Below are 22652 nucleotides of genomic sequence, written 5' to 3'. Positions count from 1 at the left end.
GATAGGCCCCTAGGTACTTCAATAGCAAAATAACTTGGATGAAATCTAAGAGATTCCCTCTCTCTGAAATACTGTGCTAGTATTCTAAGTAGCTGGAGCCTTGGGTCCAGTCTGGCAACAATCATTAATTTTTTTAGTTGTCAGTCCATTGCCTATGTTAACAACCAAATGCCGAAGTCTCCTTGCTGTAATATATTTATAATTAATCTACTTGTGTTTCTTTACTCCAATGAAGCTCAATTTTATTTTCTTGTGAAATGGAATGATAAATATAGGCCATACTGGATCAAGTAACAGTGTATTTAATAGCTGTTTTCCTTTTAGGCTTTCAATAGTTAAACAGAAATGACCATTTCTCTCATACGCTACCCTATGCTCCCTTTTCTTCTCTTTTTATATATTTATACACAGGCAGTATTTGCTCATTTAGCTCCAGGTGTTGAATTATTAAAAATTATGGAACTAGACAAGGAGACTGACTGAACTTAGTATCTTTTCATCCATGAAATAAGTACTAACTTTCACAGTAACACATGACTAGTATTTTCCATTGTTCTAATAAAATGCATATTACTTTTAACTGTATTTAATTTTTTTTAAAAAAGACACTCAAAAGGTAGACACTGTCCTCATAAAAATAATAAACTTAAACTTACACTCAAAGGTTCTTGACTTATGTTGTTAATATTCAGGGAAACAATGTGATCTTTGCTGCCCACATATAACCGGTCCTGGTCTTCATCCATTAATAAAATCCTGTAGTCTAAAGGGTGGTGGGAAAGGCTGAAGTATTCAGAAGTCTTGGTTTCTTGAAGTTCTGAAAGAGTGAACAGCACAAGTATAGATAGAGTATCCTAGTTTTATAATTCTATCATTTTAATAAAAAATCATATGCAAATATTTACCAAAAAAGTTAAGGTCCATTTCCTTCTACAGTAAGAAACTAATTTTAAAATAGAGTTATGGGCTAGTTCCCTATAATCTCAGCACTTTGGGAAGCCAAGGTGTGATGATCACTTGAAGCCAGGGGTTTAAGACCAGCCTGGGCAACATGGTAAAACCTTGTCTCTACAAAGAAATTGTTTAAAAAATTAACTGGGCATGGTGGTATATGCCTATAGTCCCAGCTACTTTGGAGGCTGAGGTGGGAGAATCTCTTGAACCTAGGAATTAGAGGTTATGGTGAGCTATGATAATGCCACTGCACACCAGAGCAAGACCATGCCTCAAAATTTAAAAAAAGTTATGTTAATGAGCATTTTAAATTATTATATTTATGCTGAAGTAAAACATAAATCAATAAGTACAATGTTAAGGTTTATGGTAATAGTATGTGATTACAAAATCAGTCACATTTGTAATAATCTCAACTCTGTTTTATAACTGGATATCATCAGCTCAAAACAAGTTAAAGTAAACAAACAGAAAAATACAGTGAGCAGATGGAACAGAAAACAAAACGAATGGCAGTGTGGTTGTCTTCTTATCCCCTATTAATGTTTTATTCTTGGACTCTATTTATTCATCATTTAGGACCGCTATTTCCTACTACAAGTATTTGCCTTACTTCCCAACATAATTCTAATTAGTCCAACTTATTTTTCTATAAATTACTTGAAAGAAGACATACTTTCAGGAGGCAATGTTATTTTTAGCAGTATAACTATGCGTATACCTCAGGAAAACATATGAATTTTCAGATATCTAAATGTTCATGTTTTCAGTATCCTCAGTGGTTAGTGACTCACACTCATTTAACTTCTTTCACATTGCCTAAGTGCCTGTATAGCTGGCCTATGAATACCATGAATGTATGGTGACATTCATGATACATTCGCCAGTCAAAATGCTCCTCTCAAGGAGTATAACTTTAGACTTTTCTATTCAAATGGTTCAGGATTTCTTTGTTCTTTTGATTATAATCTGAAGAATGACAAACTATAAGAAAGAGAATGCTTTCTGGGATTATGGCTTCCGTGATTAACTGTTTCTAGATTTTTAGGTGTTGAATCACAAACACATTTCTAGAAATTCTAATAGAGCTGTAACTTGACTTAAACTGAAATTAAAATGACAAAAATTCTTATAGGAAGTCATGGACTATATTCTGTGAGTATTGGGCCATAGTCCATATGAGAAGATACAAAAGTCACAAATTTAACCTATTTTCTAGGCACATTTGGTCAGAATGTCTGCTCTGATATCCTTCAGGTAGTTTTAGCCAATAATCTGAAAATGGCCTGGAAGAAGCAGAGTGATAATGAAACCAGGTTCTGTTGCCAAACTTCCTGTGATACTGAACAAGTTACTTAACCTCTCTGTGCTTTAATTTCCTCATTTGTAAAAAGCAACAATAATAGTACCTTCTGCCAAGTGTTCCCATGGAAATCAATTTAATCAACACATGTAAATATTTGAAATGAGTGACAATAGATAGTATTCAATAAATTCTAATTATTGTTATTAAGTTTGGATCATGATTTATAAGAAAGACACGAATTTAGATAAAATAGATACATGTTTTCCTACTTCTTTTAAATTTAGGGAGCTAGATCCATAAAATTATTAAGACATAATCGTACAGCCTCAGATTTACTGTTCATAAAACAATAGTAAAATACAGCATTTTTTTATGTTGGAGAAAACAATCAAGAAGTTAGAAAAATATTTCAAAAGAATCTTAACATGTAAAATCATGACAGCATACAAGAACAAAAGACAGGTCATTAACAAGGGCCTGAGTGAAAGATTTTTGGAAACAGGGGGCTTGGGTGCTGAGCATGGTACAGCCTGCTGCCATTCCAGTTAGTTAGCCTCCCGGGGAATCACAGAGAGTGAGGTGACACAGTTGGCAGGTGGTGCCACAGCCCGAAAACTGAAACCGCTTCCTTCATGAGGAAACCAAGTAATGGGAGAGGGATGTCCTTCAGGAAAAATTCAACCCATGCCAAACTAGGAGTTAGGGCTAATAGAAAAGGATCCAAGAGCAGAGAACATAGGAGAGAATATAGAATAAAAGCCAGTATCACTCAAAGACTGGAGAGGACATAGACTGCTTTGCTTCTGTCTAAAATCCAGGTGTTTCATAAAGCTTACTTTTCATCTCAGGGATATGATTCATGGTTGTGTAAGTCTTCTGTAAAACACCAGGGGTAAGATATTACTTGGGCTGCTGGAATACACATTCAACAAATACCTCTTGAATAAGTAATTGTGCAGTGAGATACGCAGACTAATACAGTAAAATATAGCTGAGTTCATGGCCTCCGGACCTCTACCACTGGAGTCTGGATTCTGGCTCTATCATTTCATTTCTAGATGTACTTGGCAAGTGCCTTTATCTCTCTGAACTCCAGTGTCCTGAATCTGCAAAGTCAGGATAATAATATTATCTACGTCATTGGGTTGTTGTGAAATTTAAACTGGTAATATACATAAAGTGTTTAGAAGAGTCCCTGAGCTATAGCGATGCTGGTTACATGGGTTACCTATTATAACAACTTGGACCAAAGACATCAGCCTCTAGTAAGCAAAGTCAGAACAATTTCTTACACAGAGAGGGGGAGAAAAGACCAGAATGCCTGATTTAGAGTTAATATTAATATATTAAATTTGTTTACAAGTAGAATCTACTCAAATTATTTAATCAAGAGAACACAATAATAAAACAAGGCATTTTTAAGAAAAATGATTTGAGTATGCAGGATAATTTTTAAAGTAAATAAGCTGAGAAGACTAAAAGACTTTGTTCTAGCAGTTGAGACATTATATTGATGAACACCTGATATGCTAAAATGAAAAGAAAAAACTGACGTGCGAAACACCTAAAACAAAGTTGAATGATTTTGTATGCGTTTTGGCTAGGGGTAGGGAGAGATTAAGGTAAATTCCCCTTAACATTGTAAGCTAAGTATAAGAGAAAGGAATATGCTTTTGCTACTTTTGGGAGATCTTAAAGGAGATACATTTGGTAGAGAAAGTACTTAGGTGTGAACAGATTACATTCAAATCAAAGCAGAAATGTTCCACAAGAATATAGAATTAGATAATTAATTTAATTTTGCCATTAGAAATAGCAAACCTTCAGGTAGAGGTATTCAGTTCTTTTCATGGATTATTATATGGAATTCTGAGAGTAGATACAATCTCTGGGGAAGAGTATATCTAAAAATCCAAGCAAAGCATAGAGTTGAGTTAGTTGTTAGATACAAAAAGGGAGCCCTAGAATTGAAACTGAAGGTGATTCATGATGTATAGGAAACAGTTTGACATTGTGAAGAGAGTACTCAATCGGTGTCATAGTCCTCAGTTGAAATTTCAGTTTCATCACTTACTAAGTATGTTATTTTGGGGAAACTAGTTCATTTCTATTTTAATTTCCTCATCTATAAATTGGCAATAATAATACCAAGCTCAAAGTATGTTCTAGCGGCCCACAGTACAGTATCAATATATGCTCCTTTCAGCAGGAGACACTACTGATTATCTATCCAATAGATACTATTTATTCTTTCAGCCTTGACAGGGCCATTCAATGACAATCATACTGGCCCCATTCTTCTAACCAGCAAGTGTTTTAAATGTGGCCATGTAAACAACTTTAGCCAGTGAACTTTGGAGGGAGGCCTTCAGCAAAAACTGGCACACATAAAAAAAGAGGTGATTTTGGTTCCTGCCTCTGGACACTGGTACATGAGCATGATACTTGCAGCAATTGCATCTACCATGCAAGATGCTTGCTGAGAATAACAAGCAGAAATGAAGAAAAAAATCTGGATGCTTTAAGAAATCACTGAGTCACTGGATGAACTGGAGCTACATTGCTACTGGACTATTCTGTTTTATAAACATTATAAATGAAATAAAAAGAAATTCTTGCATTTTTTAGGCACCTTGAATTGAGGTTTTCTTTCTCTGTTGTAGAAACAAATACATCTTTTGAGGGTACACAATCCCCCACCACAACTTTCTCACGTTTTCTATCATGAAGTTGTTTAGTTTTGACGTTTTTTCCAAAATATCATTTTTTTCTTTTTGCTTTCTTTTTCTAATCTATATTGAAATAAAACCAAGAGTGTGATCTTGGGAAATAGGCTCAATTAAATTTTATTTGCAAGTAACAAACAAACAACTGCCTGTTTTTTTAGAAAATTATCTTTACCTGTTTCATTAGAAAATTGTCAATCTATCACATTAATTCAAATACCACAGGGAGCAATAACTACATCAACTTAAGACCTTTCTGGTCCATGGATTTTTATCTAGTTTTCCGAGCCATAAAGCATCTTCAGATTTAATTACCTGTATCTCACTGATAGTTGACAGCTGTTAACCAGGGAAGATATGCTTCAGAAGTGCCCTTGTTGTGATAAAAGCCTAGGCTATTTTGTTAAACGCTATTTAAATTGCTCTTAGTAGCCATAATTGAACTTTATGGCTTGGGGAGAAAAAACAACAAAAGAGATGAGCTCAAAGCAATCAGAATTTTATTTATAAAACGAATGACCCAAGAATCTATCATTTGCTTTCACATAGATCCAATTTAAGTAAATGAATGACCAGCGAATTGGCCACAGTTATAGAAAGTGACTGATTTAATGATTTGGCTACAGTGAGAGAAAAACATTATAATTACTAGTCCGTCATCTAAACAAGGTAAAGAATGGCATTGTCATTCCTTTAACTTAATAATGATGTCATCCTTTTTGAAGCATATGAGGTACAGCTATTTGTGCTGTTTCTCAGGACATGCTCAGTTAATGAATAAGGGACTCTGGCTGAGAGTGTGTAGTATTAGAAAATGCAGTGGCTCCACAAAGCACAGCATAGGTCTCTTAGTCCCTGGGAAAATCTCCAAGGAAACAGCATTAAAAAGAAAATACTGCATATTTGTTTCCTGTAATCCACATTACTGTAGAGCTCCATGACGGAAAATTACTGTAATGGCTTCTATGCCAATATTCCCTGGGGGAAAATTTGCCACACAATACACTTACCTAAAATTCATGTATCCACATGAACTTTTCATTGTAGTAGAAACCATTGTGAAGCTTGAGAATTTAACCAAAGCTGGAAGAACAACAGGTTTCCCCAAAATCTAATCCCTGGCAATAGAAGCTTCTGGGGCTATCTGAGTATAGTCAATATATTGTTGCAGCAATTACAACATAGTTCAATATACAGTAACATATTTTGTCTGTCAATAATACTCTATCACTCGTCATCTAAGAACAAACCTTTGTTCTCTGTTAAGCCCGTCAGTTATCTTAGTATTTTTGAGTTAACTAAGGAAGAATCTCATTCATGCACTCAAAAATTTGATCTTGATAAAGGAAGGTGGAAAGTTTAGGGTTTTATTTTATGAGTGTATTTTATAGTTGTCCCATGTTATCTGTGGAAGATTGGTTCCAGGACACCCTACAGAGAGCAAAATCCAGGATGCTGAACTCTCTGCTACAAAAGGACAGAGTATTTGCATATAACCTACCCACAAACTCCCTATACTTTAAATCATCTCTAGATTACCTAAAATACCCAATACAATGTTAGTGCTATGTAAATAGTTGTTATACTGTATTGCTTTTAAAGTCTGTATTATGTTTATTATAGTATTTTTAAAAAATTTTTTTCTGAGTATTTTTGATTACTGGTTGGTTAAATCCACAGATGTGAAACCTGCAATTCAAAGCACCAATTGTATACCTGTCAAACTACACAGTAGGGTAACTCATTCACTCAGAATACTATATTATCTTCAACCTTTTATAAATTCAAAAATAAGTAAAAGATTGTCTGATTGAAAATCAATTCCCAGGATTCCCTGGATTAGAAGCATATGCGGTAATTACTCATTAATTTAAAATTCATGTTATGTTATTAATTTATTTAATATATATTTATTGAGCCCATATCCCAGCAGGCTAGACACTTTGCTGAACTAAGAGGATAGAAATAATGAAGATACTACGTCTGAATGACTATTTCATTGCTTACCTAACATTCTGTCATTCTGTTTGGCTAGTCCATCCAAACATCCTTCTCATCATAAACCTCAGATCTGCTTCAGGCAGAATGCAAATCTACAGATTTCAAAGTAAATTTTTAAGATACCTTTTACTTCAGAGATATTGCTACTGGCAGGATAATTTCCTCTTTTGAATGTCTTATTTCAGAAGAATTTTAAGTAGAGTGGGCTCAAGTGACCCATTCTCTCCCTGAGGCTTATTGTTTTGAAACTGGGTTAGAAAGCTGGTTAGAAAGTACTTCACCTGTCCCTTCAGAAAAAAAAAAAAATAAACACAAAAGTAGTGAAATTTCAGTGAACTGAAACTATAGCTACTAATTCCTAATGCAAACAGAGACCAGAATGCATGTTGTTAAAACCATATTTGCTCAAAAATAATAGCTCCAAATAGCAGCCACCTGTGGGCTTACCAGTAGGAGCAAGTGTTGTGGGTGCTTTATAAACTTAGTACACACAATTTCCATTCAAAGCCTTCACATTAGGTTCTCATGTTACTCTAGTCCCACACACAAAGGAACTAAAATTGAGCAAATTTGAGCAATCTATCCAAGATCACACAGTAAAGACTAAAAGAGGCAAGATTTCAGGATTCAAACAAGGCCAATCCTTAATCTGTGAACTCAATCAGATGACCTCTTGCTCTTCTAATCAGACTGACAGCTTGAACACTTACTAGTTGGGTTTCTTTCATGTTCTTGCTCTGCCCATGGGTCTGCATAATATCAAATGTAGTATAAGAAATGCCTCGGCCGGGTGCAGTGGCTCACGCCTGTAATCTAAGCACTTTGGGGGCCCAAGCTGGGCAGATCATGAGGTCAAGAGATTGAGATCATCCTGGCCAACATGGTGAAACCCTATCTCTACTAAAAAATACAAAAATTACAATTCACAAAATACAATTTTGTATTTTGTGGCATGCACCTGTAGTCCCAGCTACTCAGGAGGCTGAGGTAGGAGAATTGCTTGAACCCGGGAGTGAGCCGAGATCGCACTTCTGTACTCCAGCCTAGCACCTGGCGACAGAGTATGACTCTGTCTCAAAATAAAAAAAAGAAAGAAAGAAAAAAATGCCTCAGCTTCCCAGATTCTCTTCACCAGCTGGGGATGGGTGGATATCATACTCCAAACAACTCAAGAACTATCAAAATCTCAGAGATGTTCTTCTCACGAAAGCGTTAAAGAAGGTATGAGAGGCAGCATGAGAGCGGAATCAGACATAGCTTCATGGAAGGAACAGACATAGCTTCATGTAGAAGACAGAAGGTTCCCCTTTTCTATGCTTTTTGACAGTTATCATGGGAAGCAAAATGCCAAATGGATGAAAGAAGGAATGAGGGAATAACTGTATGCAGGGAGCCTGGCTAAGGAAAGACAGCAGTGCTGGGCGCAGTGGCTTACACCTGTAATCCCAGCATTTTGGGAGTCCAAGGCAGGTGGATCACCTGAGGGCAGGAGTTCCAGACCAGCCTGGGCAACGTGGTAAAACCCCATCACTACTAAAAACACAAAATTTAGCCAGGTGTGGTGGCACATGTCTGTAATCCCAGCTACTTGGGAGGCTGAGGCAGGAGAATTGCTTGAGCCCAGGACGTGAAGGCTGCAGTGAGCAGAGATCATGCCATTGCACTCCAACCTGGGCAACAGAGGGAGACTTTCTCTCAAAAAAAAAAAAAAACAGCAGTGAACACAGAATGTATCTCCTAGGCATTGCATCAGAGAGGATATTCACAAACACACAGGCACCTTGTGTGTTTGCGAATGACTCTCACCCCGATATGCCCCAAACAGCCCCAGATTGTGCCCATTTCCCCAGCATAATTATCACTAGTGCTTGCTTTCATTCTCAGAAGATTCATGTTTTGGATGTTAAATTATATGGCTGGTCTACTTTTAAGCAACCTTTTAATTATTTTGGTTATAATAGTTTTCTATTAGTTTTATTATAAGTCAAAATTGTAAACCTTTCCCATTTAGAAAAAAAGTGGAGTATGCTATCAGCACTCATTTAATTTTACGTAAACATGCTCTTTGAGGTTGAGGCAAATCAGACTGATTTTCACTGTGAAAATACAATATAAGACTGTTCTTGCAGTTATTTCTAAACAGAACTAACATCAGAATCATCTGAATCATCAGAATCATCTATTTTGCAAATGTCAGATTCATCAGCTCGATTTTCGGCCAAAAACTGTCCGAAGATATTAACATCCCACATAGGAATGCTACGTTTTCTGAGATTTGACATTTCAGTGATCGAGAATTACTGTATTTTGTAAATTGAAATACCACTTCTAAAAACAAAATACTATAAAAATAATACACACTTTGTTTCCTGAGTTGATATACTAGAATGATGCAAAAAAATAATAACAAAAGCAAGATATTTTGTGGCAAAGTTATCTTGGGGTAAATGCTGCCACCGCAAGTACTCTCAGGGAAAATAGGAAAAGGGTTAACATGGCCCTCTGGGCCAGCCATGATCTAGTTCAAGATTACCTCACCAGAAACTTTCATCATCACTGTTGGTGTATTCTTTATTCTTGCTCTGCTAGACTTGCTTATTACATCTTCAAACTTGCCTTGCTTTTTTTTTTTTTAGCCTCAGGGCCTTTGTAGATGTCATTCTCCTTGCTTATGAGAGCCTTCCTGCCTTTTTCTAATTCCTACTTATAATGTGACCAACAGTTTTGATGTAATTTAAACAGGGCTGTCTCATAAAAGCTTCCTCTGTCCTTTAGATGAAGTCAGGTTTCAGGTCCACTGGTATTTGCTCCTTTCCCTCTGTGGTTTTCTTTTCTCTTGAAGGGCACCTGGAAGGTCATCTGAAATAGTCTAAAATGTCCTAGATTAGGGGGTGGAAGACTATATTATAACTTGCTAAAACCTACCTTATTTCTGTAGTTTAGTAATGGAAATTGACTCTAACTTTGAAACACAGGTCTTTGTTCATTCACATTCTACTATTTTTTGTTGTTGTTGTTTGCTGTATTGAGTTTTACGATGTTTTAAATTTTGTGATTTAAAAATATAAGCACAAACCAATCAAATGGGAAAAAATGCCACCAAATTTCAGAAAATCAGAGTTGACATGAAGTATGAAAACTTTATTAAAAAGTAGTGTGTGTGTGGCAGGATAAGTGAAAGGCTTGGCTTTGGAATTAGTTGACTAAGGCTAAAGTTCTAGTTTCACCTTTTGCTGGTACAGAGTTTCCCCCAACACCACCCTCCAGATTACTCCCTAGGTCCTGCATCTACAAAATAAAACGAAGAAGGAGAATATTTTGGAATCAGAAGATCTCTAATCTGTACAGTAATAAAATGTCTATAAAAATAATTTCTTTTTCACTCTTTGTGCATATTGTCTATTGTTGTGGGATATCTGTAAAGCTAATGTAATTCTTCATATTACTATAAATCTTGTAGGAAAAGGGGTCTATTTAAAAATCTATCTTAGAAGTACAGTCACAGTAATATAACTGCATATTTTCTAGAAAAAATGAAGCTAAACAAAAAACAAGGATCTCTGTTCCCCTACTATATGTTAGTTCATTTTCACACTGCTACAAAGATACTATCTGAGACTGGGTAATTCATAAACAAAAGAGATTTACTTGTCTCACCATTTCACATGGCTGTGGAGTCCTCAGGAAACTTACAATCATGGTGGAAAGTGAAGGGAAGCAAAGCACGTCTTACATGATGGCAGAAGAAAAAGAAAGTGAGAAAGTCTAATACTTAAAACCATCAGCTTTCCTGAGAACTCCCTTACTGTCAGGAGAATAGCATGGGTGAAACCACCCCTATGATCTAATCACCTCCCACCAGGTCTCTCCCTGGACACGTGAGGATTACAATTTGAGATAAGATTTCATTGGTAACACAGAGCCAAACCATATCACTTACCAAAAACATATTCCATTTGCATTGTGTAGTTCAATTAAATAGAGAATTCTGAATTCTGACTTCCTGTCTCTAAGCTCACTTGGGAGGCATGAAAGCAAATTGCAAAGATTTTAAGCCAATCTTCTGTTCCTTGTATGGGAAGCAGTGTCTGGATTCTATCTCAGGGTAGGAAGAATACACCATTAGAGAATATCTTACATGTCTTGAGAGACTGAACTGGCAGTAACTTCTAAAAAGTGAAATAAAATCTGAACCTATCACTAATCTCTATAAGGACAACATAGATGAGCTATCAGTATCAATGATATTCATACTGCTGGAAAGGCCTCAGTTTCAGAGTGTCCACTTGAGATATAAACAAGCAGATAAACTTGTAGAGGAAGAAACACTTCATCTGAAATCTGCTTTCTAGACCTCTTGGCACTTCGGAAAAAGCTACTTTGAGGCAATGAGTTAAAGAACAGTGGTTCCAAGGTGGTTAGCAAAACAAAAGCAGAAACCTAAAATCAGAGAAAAAGCTGGCACAGAAGAGAAATGTAGCATCAGTTGGAGCTTGGTGTAAAAAAGCGTACCTCTGCTAAATAGAGTATTACAGTGCCATTACAACTTTTGGGTAAAGATGTTAAGATATGGAAAACATTTTCTCGTGTGCTTAAGCTATAAAAGCAAGCTATATTCAATATGAAAACAATTGTTAAAGGTCATTGACAAAAAATAAGACTAGGAGAGATATATTTTAAAACATTTATAGCAAAGTCCTTGGATGGTGGGACAGAAATGTAAATACAGTCCATATTTCAGACCAATGTATGTGCACTGGGGAAGGATGATGAGCTGACATGGTGCATCATGTCAGCAAAACCTCAGAACACAGAGAATTTAATAGACTGCATGCCCCAAGCACATCTCCTTAAGTGACCACATTGGAACCACATATGAAAAGATTCTTACAGCAACATTTAACACTTGTCTTTCACAAAATTTATACTAGTTGCTGGATTTGTAGGCTTTCAATAAAACTCCCTTAACTATATCGTGGACTTACAGTGAGTATGTTTAGTCCACACACTTAATTATAGCAAGAATCAGAGATTCCATGTGCTAAGTGAAGTCTCTTGTCCCTCTCACTCTCATAAAGTTCTGTGGCACAGCCCACAGCTCTCTATGACATAATGCCTGTGTTTATACATAACACATCCCACAGCTCTCCATGACATACTTATTGTGTTTATACATAACACAGCAGGCTGTACATAAAATAGAAATATTCTTGGAGACATATATTTATTTAATCATTCAACAGATAGTAAAAAGGTCAGATGTGGTGGCTGATGCCTATAATCCCAACATTGCAGGGAGGCCATGGTGGGTGAATCGCTTGACCTGAGGAATTTGAGACCAGTCTGGGCAACATGGCAAGACCATGTCTCTATTAAAAAATACAAAAAATTTGCAGGTGTGGTGGCATGTACCTGCAGTCCTAGCTACTCAGGAGACTGAAGTAGGAGGATCACTTGAGCATGGGAGGTAGAGACTTCATGTGATCATATTACTGCACTCCAGCCTAGGTGACAGAGCAAAACCCTGTCGCCAGAAAAAAAAAAAAAAGGGAGAGAGAGATAATAAATGCCAGGAGCCAGGTAAAAATTTGAAAAAATTTGGTTTCTCTCAAACAGGATAGTCTAAAGTAAAGGTACATGAGCAATTGCAGTATAAAAAGATGACTCCAGAAACTGAGGAGCATTAAAGAATGAAGATTAATTCTTCCTCAAAATAACAGGGAAATCTTAGACAGAAGGAAGTACTTGATCTTCTTTCTCCATTCAACATATATTAACTAAGTTACTCAACATTATACTAAAATCACAGTAATAAATGCACAAAGTATAGTAAGAGAAGGTAAGTGTTTAAGACAAGGCTTTTTACATCATGGCTGTGGAAACTGTCATGTAAACTTTGACCTGAAGGATAAAGTTGAGCTAATAAAGAAACAAGCATTTTCCAGGGAGCAGAAAAAGTTTGTGTGGAAAACTTCAGGTGGGATATTCAAAGCATGATTAGGAGTTTGGCGGTGTTGATCAAGAAGAGGATTAGAGTGGGATTTTCTAAACAGAAACAAGAAGTCAACCAACGTGAAAAGATTCAAACTTCTTGACAGTCAAACCACAGGGGTTGGATTCTTCCCATTACTTCACATGCCAATGAAGAAAATCTGAGCAAGTACCTGCCATGATCACATGCAAGTTTGTCAGAAAGATAATTCTGCCTTATGAAGAGTTCTTGAGAGCAAGATTACTTCATGATATAACATTAAGTGAAGTAGAATAAAATTATTTTGTATTCTCAAACTATTATATGTCTACATAGAAATAAATGTAGAAAAAACTCTGGGCTAAAATTCAACTTATAAATATTCTGATAAACCTGAGAGCTCCTTTCAATGCTGTCAGTTAAGAGAACTATAATTACTCCTTGATCAAGAATCAGGCTATGCAAACTTTCCTTATTGACCATTGAAATTTACATATATTCTCATACATGAGTCTAGCAGCATTGCACCTAATGAAATGCTGAACCAGACAATGACAGAAATATCAATATCTAACAGGAAAACAGCTATATGTTGGCAAAAAGTCCCCATCTCTACATTCCTTCAGAATGATGGAGGACCACCCACAACTTTCAGTAAGACAAACTATTTCAAATTTTAAAACTCAGCTCCCCCCACTAGCCAAAATTCTTGAACTATGCTTTCACTTGATACATTCTTAAACTCATTTTCTTTTGAACACAGGAAAAATATTATAAACTATATACCATAAAATCTCAAATTTAAAGACCCAGACTTTATGAACAAAGAGATGGAGATATGTTTTCCTAAAAAGACGGCTACTTTATCTAAATATTATTTATTTCAATGTGACTCATTGTTTAGCCAAGTTACTACATTTGGCTTCAAAACAAGGAACAAGTCTGGAGAACTGCAGAGGACAGTGGAGACATGTTCATTTAACTTTAAACACATTTGTAGGTCAGTCAATGCAGAAGCTCCCCTTTTTCCTTTTTTCTTGTCTCACTCCCCCCTGACATTGTCTAAAATACAAGGTCAGTGACTCCGCAGGGTTCAGCCACTGGAACAGAGATTTAAACAGTCCTTGGGAGTGAGCTTCTACATAGTAATAGAGCCACCCTTTAATTCTTTTCAAGAGAAGCACAAAGGATGCAACCATGTTTCCTGCAGCTTTGAAAGCCCAAGACTCATCATATATACAATGGCTTTTCAATGTATATGCAAGACATTTCTTTTTCCTTCATGCTACACTAGGAAACCATTTGTTTCCAAATTTCACGTGATGGTATTTTAAGACGGCATCAGTCACGCTTTCAAAAGAGATCAGTGTTGCACTTTGCTGTTTTTGCTCTGGAAACATAATATTTATCATTCTTGCATGTACTTCAAGAAGAATAGCAGAATATGAGACTCAAAGTTTATTTATTTTACAAAATACTGCCACCCCATTGAGACAAACATTTGCCATGACTTTCTTTGTAATTTCAGTGTACAAGTAAGATCTTTTGGTGGAAATAAGGCACACTTAAAAAAGGAAATGAAAAATCATCAGAAATCTACCATGTGACCTGAGTATTAACAGCTCATGGTCACCTTTTTAATGTAGAGAGAAGTTTCACTCCACTGCTTTATAGACATTTTTATACCTGAATCTCCAAAAGCAGCACATTTTACTAGGCAAAATGACACTTATAGATAACTGGGGTGGTGTTATTTGAGGGATTTAACATTAAACAATTTAAATAACTCTACAAGATTAAGTCAAACAAGCCACATTCTGCCATACGATCAGAAGAGCAAATAAACAGTGTTTTAGTTCCGCATCTGTCTTTTGTTTCTTTTCATCAGGGACATATAAATCATATTTCCTAATTTTAAAACTCTGCAAGCTTTGTTACTTCATCGACAACGAATACGCAAAGAACAAAATTATCTTTTAACATTCAGGTGTAATATTAATTCAAGTTAGTATATTTCCAGTCCCCAAATCAATTTAACCTAAAACAGATAAAATTAGAAGCTAGGAAAGGTGTGTGGGTGGGAGAGCGGATAAAGAGAAGTTGGTTAATGGATACAAACATGGAGTTAGATAGAAGGAGTAAGTTCTAATGCCCGAGAGAGGAGCAGGATGACTATAGTTAACAACATATTATGTATTTCAAGGTAGCTAGAAGAGAGGACCTGAATAGTTTCCAACACATAGAAATGGTAAATACTCAAGGTGATGGATATCCCAAATAGCCTGACTCTATCGTGGCACATTCTATGCATGTAGCAAAATATCACATGGACTCCACATATTATGTATCAATTAAAACACAAATTAAAAATTAAAACAAGACTCTTTATCTTTTTACTTTGTATTTTTTTTTTTTTGGCTTACTGCATTTTCCTGGAACAAAGTCTGGCTTTTGAAGACAAATCTATTCTCAAATCTTGGCACTGCATCTGACTAGCTGTGTGGCTTTAAGCAACTTAAATTATTAGCACTAATAATTTAAGATGAAAAAATACCTATCTCATGGGACTCTTGTGCTAACTGAACAAGAAAATAAGTGTGAAATACCTGGAGCATAATAGTTATCACTCACAACTGGTAGTCTAGCCACGCAAAGGTAAGAGTTTTAATTTTAAATAGGATATTTGTACACTAGGTTGAGGGCATTACTCTAGAGTTGTTTTCTAAGTTAATCCTACTAAATAAAATCTACTGAATTAACATTAATATGTATTGAAATGTAATGACTGCACCAATAAAAACTGTTACCATGTCTCAAAATTCTAGGAAAAATAATTATTGATTACAACGCAAAAGTAAATGAGAAGAAAAGAAAAGTTTTCTTACTCTTTATCCAGTCTGCCTAAGTTACCACGCACATTACCTAGTTCTTTCTGAGAACATAGAAAGTACCTATAAATTTTCTAAGAAGAGTTTATAAGCACTATCTCATTTACCCTCTACAACAATGCTAATAACTAAGTTTTATTACTTTCCCGAATAAATATATAAGGATATTGCAGATGAATCCTGGGTACTTTCCCTAACTTTTAAATATAAGTGGTAGTGCCCACACTCTCCTGTCCTCCTGGAGAATGAGAATATGCTCAGCTGAGGCACTTGGTCTCTATCACTTTTCCTGAGTAGAGCTGTGGTCTTCAAATTTTAATGCACATAAGAAATATATAAGTTGCTTATTAAAAGTAAACATGCTAGCCAGGTGCCAGTTTTATGCTATAAACTGATATTCAACAGTTTTCCCAGCAAAACCTATCTGACCAATTGTCATATTAACATGACTAATGATGACACTGAACCAAACATTTGTCCAATAATATTTTCTAAGACTTTACATAACTTAACATTTATCCTCATTACAGTCCTCCATGGTATACAGTGGTTCAGAGTGTGAGCCCTGAGCTTGACACTTACTTGTTTTGTTATATGGCAAAGTTACTTAATTCCTTGGAATCTCAGTTTACTTATCTGTAAAATGGGGGGAGGTAATGATATTTTCTATCTCATGGATTTCTAATTAGGATAAAGTAAATTAATAAATAAAAGTGGAGTAGTTCCAGGTAAATTATATTGCTCAGAAAATGCTGACTGTGATCATTATTCTCATTTTTAAGAAATAATAATAATAGTCCTCAGAGAGGTCAGATATCTTTCTAAAGGTCACACAATTAAAAATGGCCAGTGGGAGAAAATTAAAATGATGTCTTTCTAGCTGTAGAACTACTGCCCTTTCCAACACAAAACATCACCTTTCTACACAGTCAGTGCAAACTCGACCATCAATGAACCATGTCTTTTTGAGTAAATGCATGAAATGTGCTAAGTTAGCACCTTGTTGCAGTAGTCTTCACCATGTATAACACAAGCACCAGGAAAAGTGTCCTTCTAAATCTTTGTATCTTTGTGAAATGTCTTTTTCTTCATCAGAGGGTTTACTATCTTGCTGCTTGAGCAGAATTTTCCAAATGAAAGCAGAATCCGGAAGTGTGAACTAATCAATGAGAAACTGCTCTTGTTGAATCTCCTGCAGGGCCTTGCAAACCCTGTTGGTACCACCTCTCCCCCTCCACTGTTCAAAAAGGGTAGCCACATGGCTCAGCTTTTTACTAAGGCTACGAAAAGTTCCCAGAACCCTACTATTCCCTCACATAGACTGAAAACTACTATGAGGCTAAAACTGACAGGAGGTTTGGAAAAGGAAATCATTTCGGCAGGTACTGGGAAATTGACTATACTCTCTGCGGCGTCTTTCACTTTTTTGAAACCTGCATTTCCTGAGTACTTCTTAGGTGGACATCAGCAAGCCAACTGCTATTGAGCCTATTAACATTTTTTTAAAAAATAAAACCGTCTTCAAGGAGAGAGCCAGCATGTTCGCAGTACTAGAATACAAGGCAGTATACAATAAATGCCTGTAAAGACAGGCAGCCAATAGTACTGGCAATCATATTCAACCTACAAACAAGAAAATAATGCTCCACTCCTCCCTCCCAGCCGATCCAGGGGCTAAGACTTGCTGTTTTACCTCTTAAATGTCTCCCCTGTCATTTTTCTCCATTTCTATCACCACTCAATTCTAGACACATAACAATTTTAGTCATCTCTGATGGATAATGGCATGAGCCTTTAACTTGCTCTTCCTGTCTTTAGTTTCATTCTTTGTTCAAATATTTATTGAATGCTGGAAAGTCATGGGCACAAGGTGCAGCCTGTGTGCTGGGAATACAATGACTAGGACCCTACCCTACAAGGTATGTGGGATTCTCACATCAGCTTCGGGCTTCTACCTGAATTAATTACCACCCAAACACTAAACATGACCACGCTTTCATAGGTTTTCACTCTGTCCCATTTGAAATCTATTCAATGACTGCCTATTTTCAACATTAGTTCTGAGAATTCATGCCTACTTTAAGAATGTAGCAAATGCGATGGCCTTTTTCTCAAAAATTTCATATAGGGTCACAGTCATAAAATATTTCATGCAATTCAGGGTGTCACTGAAACTCTGAAATTCAAGTATCCCTTGAGAGTAGTCTATGTGCCTAAGACATAAATGTCTCACCTAAAGGGAAAATTTCATGCCTATAAATATGTTAAACAAGGCCCTTCATAACCTGACCCTTGCTACTTCCTCAGCCCGATGCCTGGTATTTCCTCCTTGATCTTTATGCACCTACCGTAGAGCTATCTGTATTGTTTGAAAAACATCATGCTATCTCATGCTTCTCAGCTGGTCTAGAATTCTTGGCCTCAAGTAATCCTCCCACTTCAGCCTCCCAAAGTGCTGGGGTTACAGGAGTGAGCCACTGTGCCCAGACCCTGTTCCATGTTTTTAAGGCTTAATTGATACTACTATCTGTATAAAGATTTTCTCAGTTCTTTCTCCTGAGAAATGATGAAAATGGCTGATCTTTATTTAATAATATACTATTTTACTGATGCCAAGATAACTAATTTGAATAACATACAATTAATCTTTGCAACAGCACTATGATGTACATACTGTACCTCCTATCTTATACATGAGGAAACTACACTTAAGAGGAGTTAAGTATGTGGTGATCAATTATAGCTGAAGAGCGGCAGAGTCAGGATTAGAACTCCAGAAAGCAGAACTCTAAAGTTCTTTCCATTGTAACACATCCCTCAAGGACTACTTTTGTATACTCAGTACATGTCCATTCTTACACACGTTAGACACAACCTCAGAATAATTTACCCCACAAGTCTGAGCATGCCATACAAATTTTATTATTTATTTCAGGAAACTTCAGAATAGTTTAGAAAGACTCTAAGACTGTGCCTGCTCCAAGAAAACTGTTTAAATTGACCTGGCTAAGACCTTCAATTTTCTACTCAGTTTGGATAAGGGAGAGGGAAAAAAAAGAAGAGAATGGATTATTCATCTCAGCATTTAGTGCTGCCAAATTCTGCGTATCTGTCCTTCACCACAGAGCAAATTTGATGAAAGAATGGTATAGATCACTCTCAAATACTCGGTGGTAAAGGAGAAGGGCTTCTGTGTCGTTGGTTGGTTCTATAGTATACAATAAGAGTAAATTTATAGGTAAATAAACATTATGTCAGCCATGCAAATATAAGCCCAAGTTTCTTAACATTAGATTTGGTAGATATTAAAGTACTTTGTCAAACTGCTAGACATGTCCTAAAGATACACGATCATTTTCTGTTTTTATTGTGTTGTGGACTGGTAATAACTATTAGCACTCTCTGCCGGCTACAGAGAAACATACATAAACAACATTGGCATTGAGTAGGATTTTTATTCCCTTTCTAAAAGTAAAAAGAGCAAACTCACTTGGCATCCTCATTTTGCTTTCGAAGCATTTAGGAAAGACAATGAATCCACAATGTAATTTGTCAGCAAATCTTCCTGCACTGAGAAATCTATATAGGGCTGACTGTGGCAACCAGTGTTAAGAGCCACTGTGGTTATAAACAAGCAAGATGCCATTGTAGGAAGCATACACCAGACAAAGAGGATGTAGAGGAGGCACAACAACAACCTGATCATACAACCAGCTTTTTACTCTTAGGCAGATCGTCTCATTCAGCCTCAAGTTTAACATCTGTAAATGAAGGGGTTGACTAAATAATCAGTAAAATCTTTTCTAGCATTGGTCTTTTCTGATTTCAAAATTTTCTAAAACTACCATTAACTCCTATCCCAACATAAACTTTGAATGCTTTCAGATTTTATCTGTAATTTGCTGTTCCTTCTTTCCGGATATTTCCTTTGCTATACATGCAACTAATTCTAGTGTCTCAGAGGTAGTTAAACAATTTCTGAATAATGGTTAAGCACATAAACTTAACTACATCTGAATTCAAGTGTGTCTAGTTTGCTCTAATTAGATATTCAGAATAAAAATCAACACACATAACCAAAGTTCAGGACAATAAAGAGAAAACTCTTCCAAGCAATGTCTCCCTTGAGATTGTGACTAGGACTATGCTCCCTCCTGTTAGTCTCATAAGTGAACTGGAAGCTCTAATTTTTTACCTTAGGAAAGTCACATGCCCTCTTGATTATAGTCCTCTACCTACAAAAAAAAGTGCAATGGTAAATAATTCCCTCCCCTATCTAGTACACAACAGTGAATTAAATGTGGCAATGCAAAAATTACTATTTACTAGATGATAACTTGACGTCCTCCATGGCAATATACATCGGACACTGAATAACACTGAAAGTCATGTCATGGGGCACCATGTTCCACGCTGCCAATATGTCTTCTCCTAACATTTTTGAAAAAATGAAAAATTTGCCTTTTTTATAAAAGGATAAAACAATTCTTAGTCCCTTTGCTGTAACAGTTTTTGATGTTTTTATTCTTCGAAAAGTTTATACACTCTACTTCTCCAGCAAGCATTTTTAGAAAACATAAGCAAAATACGCCAGTCCAAAATTTTCTTCAGAGCATTCTTTCTCTCCATTCTTTTTTTTTTTTTTTTTTTTTTTGAGACGGAGTTTTGCTCTTGTTACCCAGGCGGGAGTGCAATGGCGCAATCTCGGCTCACCGCAACCTCCGCCTCCTGGGTTCAGGCAATTCTCCTGCCTCAGCCTCCTGAGTAGCTGGGATTACAGGCACGCGCCACCATACCCAGCTAATTTTTTGTATTTTTAGTAGAGACGGGGTTTCACCATGTTGACCAGGATGGTCTCGATATCTTGACCTCGTGATCCACCAGCCTCGGCCTCCCAAAGTGCTGGGATTACAGGCTTGAGCCACCGCACCCGGCCTCCATTCTTTATTTCATTTTAATTTAGTGTTTCTTTTCCACATATTATTTATGCAACCTATGTATTTTATAGAAGCTAGTCTTCTCATCCTATGTTTTCATTTTAATTTTTGATTTACAATGGTGTTATTCACAGTGATTTTGTTATAAAATTTAAATAAAGAAATTCTTTTTCTCACTTTGGATGCCCTCTTTTAAACTGAACGCAGTCTCTAGGATACAGAGACGGTAAGAACCCTTATAAGCCCACTTCAACACCCTTTCTTACATCATGTTTCACAGCAACTCGTGCTTCTTCACGCAAGAGACTTTACTGCCTTTTAATCCAGCTTTTGAATGTCATACAAAACATCGTTTTGCAGCTAAGTTTCTAAATTTAGCTTTAAGTATGTCTGCCTAATTCTACCATGAGTGGATAATGGCTTAATCTTCTCCAGTAATCTTCTTTACTGTTCTGCATAAAAAGATACAAGAATATATACTTTGCCTTCATTTTATATGGTTTATACACAGCTTTCCACCACAATTTCAAACCAATGATGTAAGCAGCACTAAGTTTTAGCAACAGTGGCCATTAATAAACTTTGATGCTTTTGCTAGGTAGATAGATACATAAAAAGAAAATCACCATTGCTGACAAAACACTTTTCCTTAATTTTAAATCCTTAATATTTTGTTATTCAAGACTGACTATAAGTTTATCATTATCTCTATTTCATGCATAAAATGTATATGCATAAAAATATATGTTCTTAAAGATGGGCATTAATGAATGTAGCAGATAATGATGTACCTTTTCATAACTGAAAGATCAAAGAGAAAGAAAATAAACATTATAAGTGAGGGTACAGGGTAACAGATATTTTCAGTTGGTACAAATATAATTTGACATATTGTTTCTGGAAGGCAAGTCTATTAGAGGTTTAAGTACAAAGTTATACAATAAAACTCTTTGAGAAAAAAATAGGAGACTTTTTTACAATCTTGGGATAGCCAAATATTTCTTAGATAGGGCAAAGAATATAAAGAAAGGAATTATCAGTTAGGCTACATTTAAATTTAGTTTTCATTTATATAACACCATCATGATTTGGTGAAAAAGCAATACAAATAATAGGAAAAGATTTCTAAACATATATAATCTATAAAGGGCTCATATCAAGAATATATAGCAAACTCCTAGAAACCAGTAAGAAAAACACAAACTAAAATAAAATGAACAATGACTTCAAATGACCAACAAACTGAAGCGTGTTCAAATGTAATCCAGATAATATAAATTAAAAGTATACTGAGATACTACTATATAGTTACCTGACTGGCTCAAACTTTGTTTTAAATAATAAAAAAAGAAAGGTGTTTATTTCCGAGATTTATCAAAAATATAAAACAACTAGAATTGTCATACACTTTTGGAAGGAATATACATCTCTATAACCATTTTGATAAGTAGTTTCACTCTATCTCCTCAATTTGAATGTATGTATATATACCTATGACTCCACAATTCAATTCTTAGTTATAGACCAAAAGATGTGTGCAAAATGTTCACAGCAGTTTTATTCATGATAGTTCTAAAATGGAAATGGTATGAATGTCCATCAACAGGGGAGTGGGTAAATAAATTGTTGCATTTTTCTTACAATGGGTACTCTGCAGCAATAAAAAAGAATTAATTACTTTTACATGTAAACATGCCAGTGAATCTCTCAAGACATTAAGCAAAATGATTCATACATAAAACAAAACATACTATGCAATTCCATTTATATAAAGTTCAAAAACAGGCAAAAGTAAACTACGGTCATAGAGGTCAAGATGGTGGTTACATCCAGGGAGAAGAGAAGAGGTAGTCACTGGAGTGACAAAAG

The 22652-nt window shown here is 35.9% G+C and overlaps 1 protein-coding gene across 1 annotated transcript in view; it reads right to left on the bottom strand.

Annotated features, from left to right (window-relative positions):
• Positions 1-22652, bottom strand: part of SEMA3C (semaphorin 3C) — a 177981-nt gene that overhangs the window by 85360 nt on the left and 69969 nt on the right. The window contains exon 3 of the mRNA XM_002751658.5: positions 657-817. Within this exon, the coding sequence (XP_002751704.1) occupies positions 657-817 (161 nt within the window). The remainder of the gene's footprint in view (positions 1-656; positions 818-22652) is intronic.

This window comes from Callithrix jacchus, chromosome 11 (assembly GCF_049354715.1).
Source record: "Callithrix jacchus isolate 240 chromosome 11, calJac240_pri, whole genome shotgun sequence".
Taxonomy (NCBI): Eukaryota; Metazoa; Chordata; class Mammalia; order Primates; family Cebidae; genus Callithrix; species Callithrix jacchus.
The sequence above is the reverse complement of the archived record's forward strand: the minus strand, read 5'-3'. Positions and strand labels throughout refer to the sequence as shown.